This window comes from Chlamydotis macqueenii, chromosome 6 (genome assembly GCF_036417535.1).
Source record: "Chlamydotis macqueenii isolate bChlMac1 chromosome 6, bChlMac1.mat, whole genome shotgun sequence".
Lineage (NCBI taxonomy): Eukaryota > Metazoa > Chordata > Aves > Otidiformes > Otididae > Chlamydotis > Chlamydotis macqueenii.
Window position 1 is genome coordinate 16,992,363 of NC_141561.1, and position 12,898 is coordinate 17,005,260.

Here is a 12,898-nt window from a genome sequence, read left to right on the forward strand (position 1 = left end):
CTGGTCCAGCCCGAGTCGTGCTGTGCCAACGTGAGGCTTCTCATTGGGGTTCATCACTCCAGCCGGTCACACAAACCCGGTCCACACAAACCCACCACAACTGGGCAGTCAGGGTTAGTCAGAAAGGAGGCATGCCGCAGCAGACGAGCAGAGACAAGCTGCATGCAAAGGGCTTGCACCTCCCAGCCTTTTCCCTCTCCTGCCCTGGAAACAGTGAGCAAGAAGTGGCACAGCATGCGAGGGTTTGTCCCAAGCCTCCTCCTGGTCTTCAGTCCCTCCTGCCTCCCCCTGGCTCGCCTGGCCTTCTTGCCATGCCAGTAGGAAAGATGGGGAGGTGCAGCACTGGGATGGGGTGAAAGGATGCTGTCTTTTTGACCCTGCCTGTCTCCTTATCCCACCTTGGGAATCCCATCCAAGAAACACCCCGGTAAGCAGAGGGTGGGAAAAACCCAACAGGAGGGTGCCGAGCATGGGATGCTGATGGCAGTGGGATGCTGATGGCAGCGGGATGCTGATGGCAGCATGGAGTCATGGGATGCGGAGGAGAGAGGAAGATGGAGACAAGGAGTGATTAATGTGGTGGTGGGTGTCTGGAGCCCGGAGCTGTCTGACCCTTGGCGAATTTCTGGCTTACTAAGAGCCACCCACCAAGCCCCTCCGCCTCCCGGAGCCACGGCACTTACAGGGGTTGGAGTAAGGGGTTTGTGGCGAGACAGGGAAGGCTGGGGTGGGGGGAGAAATCTCACCGCCGCTGGAGGGTGGGCTGGTGGGGGAGGCACCCTCCATCTCTTCAAAGGCTTCCTTGTAGCTGTGGAGGTGAGGCTGGGGAGAGCAGGAGAAAGGGTCAGTTCCATTCCTACAATGGGCACGACCCTCCAGGACACCATCACCACCAAAAGCATCATTAACCCCCAATTCTGCAGGATGCCATGGATGCTTAAAAGTCCCACACTCCCCTCCAAGCCCTCTCCCTCCCCAGAGGTGGTTACATCCCACCAGCCACTGCCCCTACCCCAGCACCCCCCTCCACCCTGGCACACCTCTTTGGGCCTCCCTCCAGGGTTGGCCGCAATGGTGCTGACCACCTCGGGCGAGAGGACAGTGGGGCTGCGGGGTGAGCTGGGCTCCGGCGAGCTCTTCTCATAATGGCTGTCGCTGGGGGTCCGCTTGCAGGCAGGGACGGTGCTCTCCTCTGGGGACTTCTCCCGGGACTGCACCCCTGCGGGGCAAGCACAGGGTGGGAGATGGGTGAGGAGGTGCCAGCTAAGATGGAGACCAGCAGGAGATGCTCCGAGGCTGATCCGAGAGGTCTCCCCAGGGCTGTGTGCCTGGAGGGGGCTCTGCCCGGCAGAGATGGCAGCTTCAGCACTCACCTGCACCTGTCCCCGGACCAGTGCAGCCAGTTTTGAGCTGGAGTAGATATACCCTACAGCACTGGCCCTGGGCCAAGCAAAAAAGCAAGGCAGGATTGTGGCTAGTGGCTGGATCGCTGCATTAGCCCTCCCAAGCACCTCGAGTCTTGTGCTTGAGGACAGCATCCCCTGGCAGTGGGTGCAAGGGGTACGAGCATCCTGCAGGACTGGGACCTCCCAACAGCGTCAGTGCTGAATCCCCCAGCACCAGGGCAGTCGTGTTCAGCTGCATCCCTGCTCCCGCAGACTGATGCGGCTTCAACCACAGCAGCAGAAAAACCCTGGTTTCGTCAGTCCCCAAGGCAGAGGGAGCACTGGGATGGAAGGAAGGACCCCGGAAGGATGGTGCAGGGAACCCTAACCAAACCACTGCTGATCTAACCCCAGCACAAAGCCTTCCTAAAAGGGGAGATTAGCATCTCCTCTCCATCCCTCCTCAAACCTCCTTCCCAGACCCCAGCACCACAAGTCACCGGTGCCCACAGCCTAGGGCAGCAACAAGGGGCTCCGAAAAAAAAAAAAGAGAAAAAGGGGGGAAAAAAAGAGAAAAAGAAAAAGAAAAAAAAAAAAAAGAAGCCAGGATCACGCTCCAGGAAACGCACTTTTCAAACACCAACTCCTTTCCCACGGGCTGGCGGAGGAAAACCAGTCATCAGCTGCTTCCCCTCGCTCCCCGGGGCTCCGTGCGGGACCCACGCCTTGCGCCCGCTGACCTCCCCTCTGCACCGCTCCAGCACCCGCACCAGAGCTTTCCCGACCCTGGGGAAAGGCTGGGAGTAGGGAAAGGGCTGGGAGCACGGGAGGGAAGGAGGTGGCCTGGGTGCATTTCTAAATAATCAACCCAGTGAATGGCAACAACAATAAAATCGCAGCTCGGGGGGAAAGGCAGCCGGGCTGCAAGGCGGGGGACGCGAGCCAACGGGGCTGGCTCCAGCCGCGGAGGCGGCCTGGAAAATTCCACTAAGAGCAGCTTTGAAACACAACTCCCCGATCCCTTCTGCAGGTGCTCGCCGGCGTGGGGGATGGCCATTAAAAAGGCCCGTGGAGGGGACAAGGGGACAGAGAGGGTCCCTGGGAGGCTGCCCTGCAAGTGTGGTGGCCAAGGGGCAGCATCGTATAGGGTCACCCTGTATCTTTTTCCCTGCTTTCCCCCCACTTTAAGGGAACGAAGACCCGCATCGCAACAAGAGGGAGAAACAAAATGGGGGGGGGGGGGGTGGGAAACAGAGCAAACTCCTGTATTTTCTTTTCTCCGCTCTGCTTTAGCAGGGTGTCCTGCATGCTGCAAGAGCATCACCAGGAGCATGCTTTGGTCCATCCCAAAGTGGGCCGCAGCGACGGAGCGCTGCAGAGAGGCAAGGACTGGCTCCTCAAGTCGCGCACGCCTGCCTGGCTTTGCATTTTTCATTTGGGAAGCACAAAGAGCAACTCAGCAGAGCCCAGCTGTCAGTGCACACCACACATCTGCAGCGCGGGACCCCCTGCTCCATCCCCGGGGCTGGATGTCACTCAGCCGCAGGGCGCTGGATCTGGCCCATCGGGACACCCAGGAGCTCACCAGGCTTTGGCTGCTCCACTCCCCAGACACGGAAAGTGGCCGGGGCCGCAGGGAGGGGAGGGAGGAGAGGGGAAAAAAGAGGCTCATTGTTCGGAGTGAGAAACTTCACGGGCCGCCTGGAGCAAAGCCTGGAGGAAACCCAGGCTCTGAGCACAGCTCCCTCGACCCCCCGGGTGATTTATGGGCTGGAAGCTACACTTGAAAAACAAACTCTCCTTTCCTCTTCTCGCTGTGCCCCCTCGGCAGAGGTACAGCTTCCCTTAGCCATGGTCCTGCCACCAGCTCCCCAGGGATGCCCTGCCCAGCTGCAGGAGCTGGGGTTCCCCATCACAGCTGAAAGGGGGAAGAGCAGCCTGCACCCCGCTCCCTACCCTTGCCACCCATCACCTCTGGCACTGCCACCCCTCCTGCTGCCCATTTAACTCCCTCACCTGGCAGCAACCCTCTCCCAGCAAAGTCCTGCCCTTGGACTGGACACAGCTCTAGGGCTGGGGAAGGGCAGGAGCACAACAGCCAGGGGAGGAGGAAACAAGGAGGATTTAAACCCAGGTGGTTTTGCGGCTGGGGAGCTGGGTTTCTGGGCCAAATCAGGAGGCAGCTGCTTTTTGAGCAGGAGATGCTGGACCTACTGCCAGGCAAAAGCAGGGTGATGCCCCCATGGTGGAGAGGAGAGGACAGAGCAGCACCCCATGGCTCTCAGGATGTGGCACCCAGCAGTTAAAGCTGGATGGAAACACACGATGCCCAGGGAAAAGAGAGTTAGAGTTACAAACTCACTCCCTCCCTGCACGAGGAACAGCAGCAGATGTTGCCCCTCTCTGCCAGAGCCTAGCTCACCCCATCCCACCAGGCACAGATACGTCTACTGTGCTCTCAGAGCACTTCATTGACGTGGCTATCTGCGTTTCACCCAAAAACAAGTCCTCCCTCACCCACCTCCCAGCTGCAGATGGACTTACGGAGGAAATCCCCAAACTGAAGCAGGTGAGGCCCTGCCAGGCTGGGAAATGGCTGAACCTGGGAGAGGTTGCTGCACCCCAGCCCTTGCCTCCCCGACGGGCGAGCCACAGCCAGGGCAAAGCTCAGAGGGGCTGGAGCCTGGGTCTGGATCTGGCCCAGCAACTAAACCGCACCAGAGAGCAGAGCCAGGCTTGGATGAGATGCGTGGGCAGGGGAGTCTGTACCCAGGTCCAGGGGCTACCCCATCACCGGAGGAGGCCAAGGGGGACCCTGAGCATTACCCTGCCCTGGAAGGGGATCAAGCCTGCGCGGGAAGGGTGTCCCAAGCCTCCCTCCATCCCACATCCATGCAACACACAGAGCACTCAGCATGCAGGGATAGGGGAGGAAGGAGGGATGAGGGAGAAGGAGGGAGGACAGAAATGAAGAGCCAAGAAAGGAAGAATGAGAGGGAAGGAGGGAGGAGAGGGATGGAAGGAGAAGGATGGATGGGGAAGGATGTAGGACAAAGAAGGAGGGAGGTGGAATGAACGAACCGGAGAAGGAGAAGGACCGTTGCTGGTTCAGAGGAGGACGGGGGGCTTTGGTGGTCTTGTTGAGGTCCCTGAGCTTGGCGTTGTACTCTGCCAGCATACCAGGACGGGGGGGTGCAAGGAGGGTGGGAGGTCACAGGGGACAGACACGGTCCCCCATGGGGAGAGGAAGGGGCAGACAGGACAAATGTCACGAGATACAATAGGGAGGGAGAGAGAGAAAACAAGATAAAATATTAGTCAGGCTCCAGCAGATAAGCCTGATGTCACCTGGGGTCCAAGGGAGCTCAGACCCCATTTGGAAATGCTTTCCCATCACCCAAATTGCCTGGCTTCAGGCACCACTTAAACCCACATGAGAAATCAATGGTGGCTCCCAGCCACACGTGGTCTTGTGCAACACCACAAGTGCCCCATCAGTGTCCCCTTGGGGACAGCACCATGCAGATCCACTCCATCATGGGATGCCCAAGGCTGGGACAAGAAGGGATGACACCAGATGCCTTACTGGGAGACAATGGGCACTGAAGAAGAGTAGGACCAGCTCCTCTTTGCAGGAAGGCGCTAGGGATGACAACGCTGCCCTATCTCATCACTTCCCCTCTATCATCAGCAGCAAGCGGGAACAGGAGCACTCCCCCGCTGGGCACGGAGGAGGTGTGAGATGTTCCTCATCGCTGTGCCGGGACACGCAGGCTATATATAGCAGCAGGGAATGTAAACAAACTCGTCCATGCCCCACCGACCCCATCGGCCGTCCCCTCCCAGCACTGGCTTCAGGACACCTCGTTCCCGCCGGAGGTCAGGTCACCCGCGCTGTCCCCACCTTGGCACAGACGGCCAGGCTCCAGCAGGGACAGGTGGCCGCAGGCTGGGAACCATCCCCAGGACACATCTCTTCTGTGGGAAGACCAGTGGGCTGCAGGGGGATGAGAGTGACCCCAGCCCAGCCTTGAGGACCCGACCCAGGGTTGGGAGGCATGGATTTTTGGTAGACACCATCAAATATCTATTTCCCACCCGCTGCAAATAGTGCTCCTCCTCTTCTGAGGCTCTCCTCTTTTCCATCCCATTTTTTCCCCTCCATAGTTGGGGGTGGATCTGCTCCTTGTAACATTCAGCCCAGACACACGGCGTTGTTTGGGCATCTGGGCATTCCTGGGTTTGTTTAAACCCTCTGTGCAAGCCCTGGGTCCCTCTGTGGATCTGGCCTGGATCACCGAGGTTGGGTTCGGATGGATGCAAACTGCCCCAAACACCTCTGCACCCCTGCAGGTCCCGCTCCCTGCCGCTGGCACCCCTCCTGCCCCCCGTCCCAGTGCTGCAGTGACTTAACGCCCCGTGCCGGGGAGGTTGGCGCTCTTGGATTTTTCCAGCCAAACCTTTTCCCCCTCCCTCTAATGCCGGGCGAGTTTCTGGACTGAGCGCAGAGCTGGAAGGGACAGAGCTGCCAAGCCCCAGCATCATGAGCTGGCCCCCAGCCTGGCCGCAGCCCCGAACCCTTCCCAAATGTCGCTCCGCAATTCAACGACTGCAGCCGGAGCAGCAGGGAGGGAGGGCACCCGTCCCACCGCAGGGCCCCGGCACCTCCTTCCTGGGGGAATGGGACCCTCTGCACCCCCAAAGCCCCCGAGCTGGAGCCACTGGAGGGCAGGGAGTCAGAAGACGCGGTTTCCACTTTGCAGTATGGAACAAACATCTCCATCCAGTCACGGCACCGATGCTCGGCGCTGCACCCAGCCAAGCATTGCACCAAACTCCTCTGGCAGGGCTGGGAAACGCCTTCCCAGGCCTTGACCATCGCCCCAAGGCCAAGTCAAGCTTCAAATCACCCAGATCCTGCACCAGTAGCAGAAAGGCTGCTCCCAGCCTGTACCTCGGCCCCCCAGCTCTAGCAGCACCCTGGCCACCCAAGGAGGAGATCTGAGCATCGGGAAGGAGGTCCAAGCACCAAGCCCAGCACGCTGAGGGGAAAGTGGGGGCTGATATCAAGGAGGAGCAACCAGCTACATGAAACACACATTTGCTGGTACCTTACAACAGAGCATGCTTCAGGCAGGGAGAGCATCATGTCCAAGGTGGGGGTCCAGGCAGCACACTCTCAGCCAGAATTGAAAGCATCTTCCCAAACCAGGCAATATTCTCCCCAAAAGGGAAAAATCCCTCCAGCACCCAGCAAGTGGCCTTGCTAGAGGGCACAAACCAGCCTCATATTCCAAAGAGGTGAGAGCAGGAGGACCTGACCCCGTCGGCCACCCCTTCTCCCCACCTCAGAGTGATGCTGCTGCAGTCGGCGACCTGCAAGGGGGGGGTCTCAGCACAGGAGAGCAGCACAGGCTGCCCCCCTGCCCGGCGTGCCCCCACAGCGGGTGGCTCAGTCCCAAGCCCAGATCTGGCACAGACAAGGAGTTGCCGCACTTCCCATCCCCAGCTCCACCATGCATGCCACCCCCGCGGGCTCCGGCTGCTCGGGACACACAGTCCCCCCTGCCCCCCCCAAGGAATCAAAGCGTCCTACCTGCCACCCTGTGGGCCACCAGGCCCTCCAGATTCAAGGGCTCTTCTGCCGACCTCGACAGGTCTTCATAGCTCTCCAGTCCCTTGGGGGGCATCTGGGTTTGTGGTGAGACAGAGGAAGAAGACGGGGAGGAGACGAGGAGCTGCTGAGACCCCACGGGGCTGTAGGTGGTGCTGAGCGGGAGGATGCCCATCGGTGCTCCAGCCGGGGCATGGCTGTAGCTCCTCGGCTCTGGCACCGGGGCTGGCTGGTAGCTGTAAGGGGAATAGGTTTCCCGGTACTCATGCACCCCATAGTCCGGCTCTCCAGGAGAATAGGCTTTGCCCCCGGGCTCGGAGACCACGGGGCTCACAGAGGTGCCAAAGGACCTTGGTTGGGCCACTTGCGGAGCCGGTCGGGCGTAGAGACCGGCAATGGGCTGGGCTGAGACGGAAGAGAGCAGGGGCCCTGCTGGCTTCTCCTGGCGGGAGGTGGCAGGCACACTCTGTGATTTGTGGACGGCGGGCGCGAGGTCCAGCATAAGGACATCAAGAGCTTCAATGGACTGCTCGATCTCTCGGCGGGAGGGCGCCCGGGGGAATTCGGGCATGCTGTGGCTGTGCGGGGGCACCGGATGCAGCGGGCTGGGCTGGGGGCTGCAGCTGGAGACACTGGGGCTGTGACTCTCCACACTGCCCTCCTGCAGCCGGGAAGGTGGCCGGCTCCCTCCTTGCTGCTGCCAGGAATTCAAGCCCCTCTGCACGGCCTCCCGGCTGCTGGTGCTGCGAGCCGGGGCCTGGGGCAGCGCCGGGTTCACATCGTACTTGGCCGTGTCCACCGCCGGGAAGGATCGGGAGCGGTAGGCGCCGGGGTGGTCGTAGCCGTACAGGTAGGGCTGGGAGCCAGGCAGCGGCTGGGGCTGAAGCCAGCCCGAACTGTGGGAGCCCGGCGGGCGCTGTGGGTAGCCAGCCAGGTGGTCCTGAGCAGATGCCGAGGGCCGCAAGGGAGGCAGTGGGTCGCGGAGGTGGTGGCCCAGCAGGGTGTTCTGGTTGTTGTAAGGGTAGCCACCATTGGAGAGCGGCTCGCCGTCGTACAGCCCTTCCTTCAGCAGCTTCTCAGCCCCATTGCAGCTGGAGGGGCCGTTGGGCAGGGAGGAGAAGCTGCCCATCCGGGGTGCCTCCTGGTAGCCGACTTCGCTGGCGGTGGTGGTGCCGTCCAAGGAGGAGAGCGTGCCCAGGCTGCCCACACTGTGCCCATCCTGGTTGGGCAGCTCATCATCCAAGATATCCGTCTCCCGCTCGGCCACCAGCGCCGCAGTGTTTCCATTGACATGCACCTGAGCCGGCACCACGTGGCGGCCCGGCACGGCAGGCAGGCGCGCCGGCACAGGGCCGGGCGTGTGGTTGTGCATGGGTGGCGCGCTCTCCAACCCGAAGCCGACGAGGAGACGATCCAGCTCCCGCTTCTCCTCGGGACTCAGCACCGCTTGGCCGCCGGGCGCCCCAGGCACCCCCGGCTCATCGGTCCGGTCGGTCTTGGTGGAGGCGGTGGAGTTTCCCGAGTCGCTGCTCACCGAGAGTGTGTGCTCAACGTGGTTGGGCGCTGCCGAGAGCGGGAGGCGGGCGGCGTTGACAGCGCCGGTGCTGCCGTGGAGGGAGTCTTTCTTCTTCACTTTAGCGTAGAGGCTCCCATCCAGGGGCCCTTGTGTGTGCCCAACCTCTGCAAGGGGAGAAACGGAACACGAGACCCCAGATCAATTGCTGGCTCTCTGCATGGAGCTAATGGATCCCATTAGCCGATGGTTTCCATCTCTTCCGTGCCGCCGGAACGCTTAACAACCAACATCGCCATCTCCTCGGCACCCTCCGCAATCCCACGGGCGCCACCGTGCAGAGACACCGGAGCCAGACACCGCCCCCCATCCCCATGCCCCCGTTCCGCATGCTGTCCTGCCCTGCCCTGCAAGCACCGTCTGCTCCGCTGGGATCCACCAAATGCTCCCCTCCCAGTTCCAGGCATTGTTCCTGGCAATTCCCCTCCACGGCTGGTGAGTGCCAGGGCTGCCCACAGAGTTGGCCGTCGCTTCACCGCCACCCTGCTGCTCTGCAGGGCTCAGCCGGCCCCAAAAGGCCACGCAGCACTGGGGAGATGAACGGGGAGGGCGGGGGAGACGCACCACGGGCCGTAGGAGGACAGGCAGAGGCGGTCAGGATCTGGCCTCATAGCTCTGCCTGTCTCCAGCTGGATGGAGCCCACGGGTGAAGGACAGATGAACCACGGACCCACCTTCCCCCTCCCCACATGCTCTCCTCCCAGATGACGCACGGATCCAGCCAGCCGCCCAGCCTTGACATTTTCTTCCCTGGTTACAGACAGGCTCCCACCATTTCTGTCCTTTCCCTTCCCTCTCTCAGGCTGGGTGGATCTGCCACAGACCTTTCCCCGTGGCTGGACGCTGCCCCAAAGCTCCCACACAAACAGCACCCCTGCCCAACACCGAGTACAAAGTGTCTCCTCCCCGGGGAGGCACAAAGTACCCTGACCCCGCGATTTGAGGCCGGTGTGAGCAGCCAGCTCCGCTCCGCAGCCCCAAAAGGCTGGGGGGCAGCCAAGGCACGGCAGTATCACCTCCAGCAACCTTGCACCCCAGCTCCGAGTCCCCCAGCTCTCACCACCTCTGGCAGCCCCAACACCACAACCAGCTGCACCCTTTAAACCTTTCCAAATGGGGCAGCCAGATTTTGGGGGCACAGCCACCAAGACAGAAACGGGCACGGCCCCCAAGTTGTGTCCCCCCCAACCAGAGCGTGCGCGGCACTGGCTGGGCTGCAGACTCCTGTTTTTCCAGCTCCCCGACGAGGTTTCCTGGAAGGGCCCGCAAGCAGCGTTGAACACTTTTCTTTTGGAGGAAAAAATGACTCTTCCCTGGCGAGGGGCCAGGCAGCTGACTCAGGGACGGAAGACGGCCCTAACGCGATAGTGTGAAATCAGAGCGCTCCTATCTGCAAGCAAAACACTTCCGAAAGCCAGCCCCGAGCCGGGACGGCTTAACCAGTCCCACGCCGCCACCGCACCCCTGCCCCAGCAGCTCCCACACTGCCGACCCCCCTGCCCGTAAAGCAGATGGGGGCAATAACACCCAGCAGGAGTCCTACCAAGTGAGGGCCACCTCCTCGCCGCTGATTTTCCGCTCCTGAATCCCCACCAGCAGCATCCCAAGGAGGGAGTGGAGCCCCAAAGGCCCCCCTTGGCTTGAAGACGCCCCAGGACTGGGCAGCGAGGTCCTCTCCACTCGGTGTGGGATGAGGATGAGGATGGGGATCCACGATTTCTCCTGGAGACTCAGAGCTCCTTCATCCAGCCGGTGTAGCCAGGAACTGGCAGCGTTTGACTCCGCAACACCTCCCGTACAGGGGAAAAGGGGGAGAGAGGGAGGGAATCCCTTCCCATGGAGGGAGAAAGGAAAAACAGCGTGTCCAGGGGCAGTGTCAAAGCTGGAGAGGCTGAGACATCGCCTGGAGCCAGGGAAAAGGCCCAGCCCTCCTGTCTGATGGCAATGCTGGGTGCTGGCTGGTCCCAGGAAAGAGGGCAAGAGCCAGTGTGGGGGTTGGGATAAATAGGGCAAGGGAATAGAAAGGAAAAGGGAATAAATAAATATAAATGAAAGCACGTGGCGCCAAGGGAGAAAATAGCCGGGAAAGGCTTTAATTAGACCGAGAGCTGGGCACTGCCCCACGGCTGGGAGAAACATCTCGAAGCAGGGTTAGGATGGGGCACGACGCAGTTCACAGCAGAGCCAGAAAGCCCAGAGTGCTCCATCCCACCTTCCCCAGACCCTCCGGCCAGGCGGGGACATGGGGGGTCTGGTGTCCCCCACCTCAAGACCGGTACCAGGGTAACAAGCAAGGAAGGGGCTGTGACACCTCTGCCCTCAGCCAAGCTCTTGTCCCACGGCTGCTCTGCCCCACACCTGAGAACCCACCCAGTCCTCATCCGCACGTGTCCCCTGGGCTCAAATGCCAAGAGCCAAATCCTGCTATTCCCTGCCACTCCCAGGCCCCCTCCAGTATCCCTGGGCCACACTGTCATTCATATGACCATCTATTGCTTTTCACTTGAGAAGTTGAATAAAATCCCCAAAAAAAAGACCAAGGGAAGGGGGATCAGGCAGCCTTAGCCGAAACAGCCGTCCCCAAAGCAGCAGGCTCCCAGGTCCCCATTTGCAAAGTGTTTGCAGCTCTCAACAAGGTCAGATTTCATCCCTGAAGGTCAGAGCAGCTACAGCCGGGCAGGCTGTGCCTTCCCAGTGTGAGTTGGGTTTGCCCAGGGCTCAGCCCCAGATGCAGCTCGGCTCCGTCTCTGTCTGCTCTGGCTGAACCGAGGCAGCTGGGGGAAGTGCTGGTCCTACCCCTGCTACCAGGCTCACTGCCCCAGTATGGCAATGCCCCCTCCCCAGCACCCTGCGGCTCAGCCGGGGAGGAAAACTGCTCCAGGGCACGTGTGACAACGGGATAGGGGGTCAGCTCACATCCCCAAATCCCAGCCAGCCACCTCATGCCCAGTAGGATGCACCATACAGCTTCGTGCACCAGCACCAATCCTGGCCGGGGCGCTGCACCAGCGCAGAGGATGAGGCTGGGACATCACCGTGTCTCCCCTGGTCCTGACCCCAGCAGCATCCCACCTGCCGTCTCTGCTCCCAGCCATCCAGAGCCCTGGCCCTGGGGCATCCAGAGCCCAGGGGCATCTCTAGAGCACCAGCTGACAGAGAAGATCCTGGAGTCCTGGATAGGATAGGTCCTGGATAGGACCTGGATAGGTCCTTCATGGGATGAAGGGTAAGAGCTCAGTCCCCCCAGCTCTGGTTTCATCCTGTGCCCAGATATGATGGCAAGAAGTAACCCCAGCCCCTCAGCCATGGGTCACCATGGCCATGAATTTCACACCCACCCCCAGCCCTTTCCCCTACCCCGTCCAGCTCAAACAAAAACAAAGTCAGGACTTACCAAAGGGGACGGGGAAGAAAAGATCCCTGGCGAAGAAGAAGGAGCGGGTGGCAAAATCCCTTTCCTTTGCCCCTTCCGGCACCAGAGCCTTCCGAGGCGCGGGGGGGGGCGGGGGGCTGGTGCGGCGGCAGCTCGAGCGGTGTCCGCAGACGGCTCCGTGCGTCCGTCCAGGACAGGAGCCGACAGCCCAGGGCTGGCTTTGGTTGGCGCTTGTCCCTTTGGCGCTCGCTCCCTCTCAGGGAGGAAGCGATTCCCTTCCCAGCGCCCGTGTCCCGTGGGGCCAGCGAGAGGGGGGCACCCTGAGAGTAGCGGGGTGCCGGAGGGGGCTCGGATACGGGGTACCCCCCAGGACACGGTGCCGGAGGGGGCTCGGATACGGGGTACCCCCCAGGACACAGGGTGCCGGAGGGGAGGATGGAAGAGAGGAAGGCGGAGGGAGGCGAGACGATGGGCGCGGAGGGGAGGAGGTGCGGTTGCGCTCCCCTCCGCCCCGGACCACGCAGGGAGCTGCGGGAGGGGATGGGAAGAGGCGAGGGGACGGCGGCTGGGGGCCGGGTTAACCCCAGCGAGGTGCGGGGAGGGTGAGAGGCACGCAGGGAGGACGGCAGGACAGGCAGCTCCCAGCTATGAATATTAACTGCTTCCTCCGCAGGCAGGGCTGCGCCGCGTTAACTGTTTCCTAGGCAGGACGGACAGACAGCTGGACAGCCTCCCTCCCTCGCACGGGTGCTGAGCATCACCCCCCTGGATGATATGCCACACACACAGTTTGAGACCTCCCCTCCCCAGCCCTGCCAGGCTCCTGTGTGCACACGCAGCACACCTGTCCCCAAAAGGCAGTGACACATTCCTGGTGGGGACATCACTTCAACCCACACGTGCAGCCGGGAGTGCAAACCCAAATGTCTTGCTGGAGACTTGAGTTTGTCCAT

The 12,898-nt window shown here is 61.4% G+C and overlaps 1 protein-coding gene across 3 annotated transcripts in view; it reads right to left on the reverse strand.

Annotated features, from left to right (window-relative positions):
• Nucleotides 1–12,898, reverse strand: part of TNS1 (tensin 1) — a 68,755-nt gene that overhangs the window by 17,847 nt on the left and 38,010 nt on the right. For all 3 annotated transcript variants that reach the window (XM_086751628.1, XM_086751630.1, XM_086751629.1), the window contains 3 exons: nucleotides 6,982–8,679; nucleotides 1,041–1,219; nucleotides 747–822 (listed from right to left, as the gene is read on the reverse strand). In XM_086751628.1, the coding sequence (XP_086607754.1) occupies nucleotides 747–822; nucleotides 1,041–1,219; nucleotides 6,982–8,679 (1,953 nt within the window). The remainder of the gene's footprint in view (nucleotides 1–746; nucleotides 823–1,040; nucleotides 1,220–6,981; nucleotides 8,680–12,898) is intronic.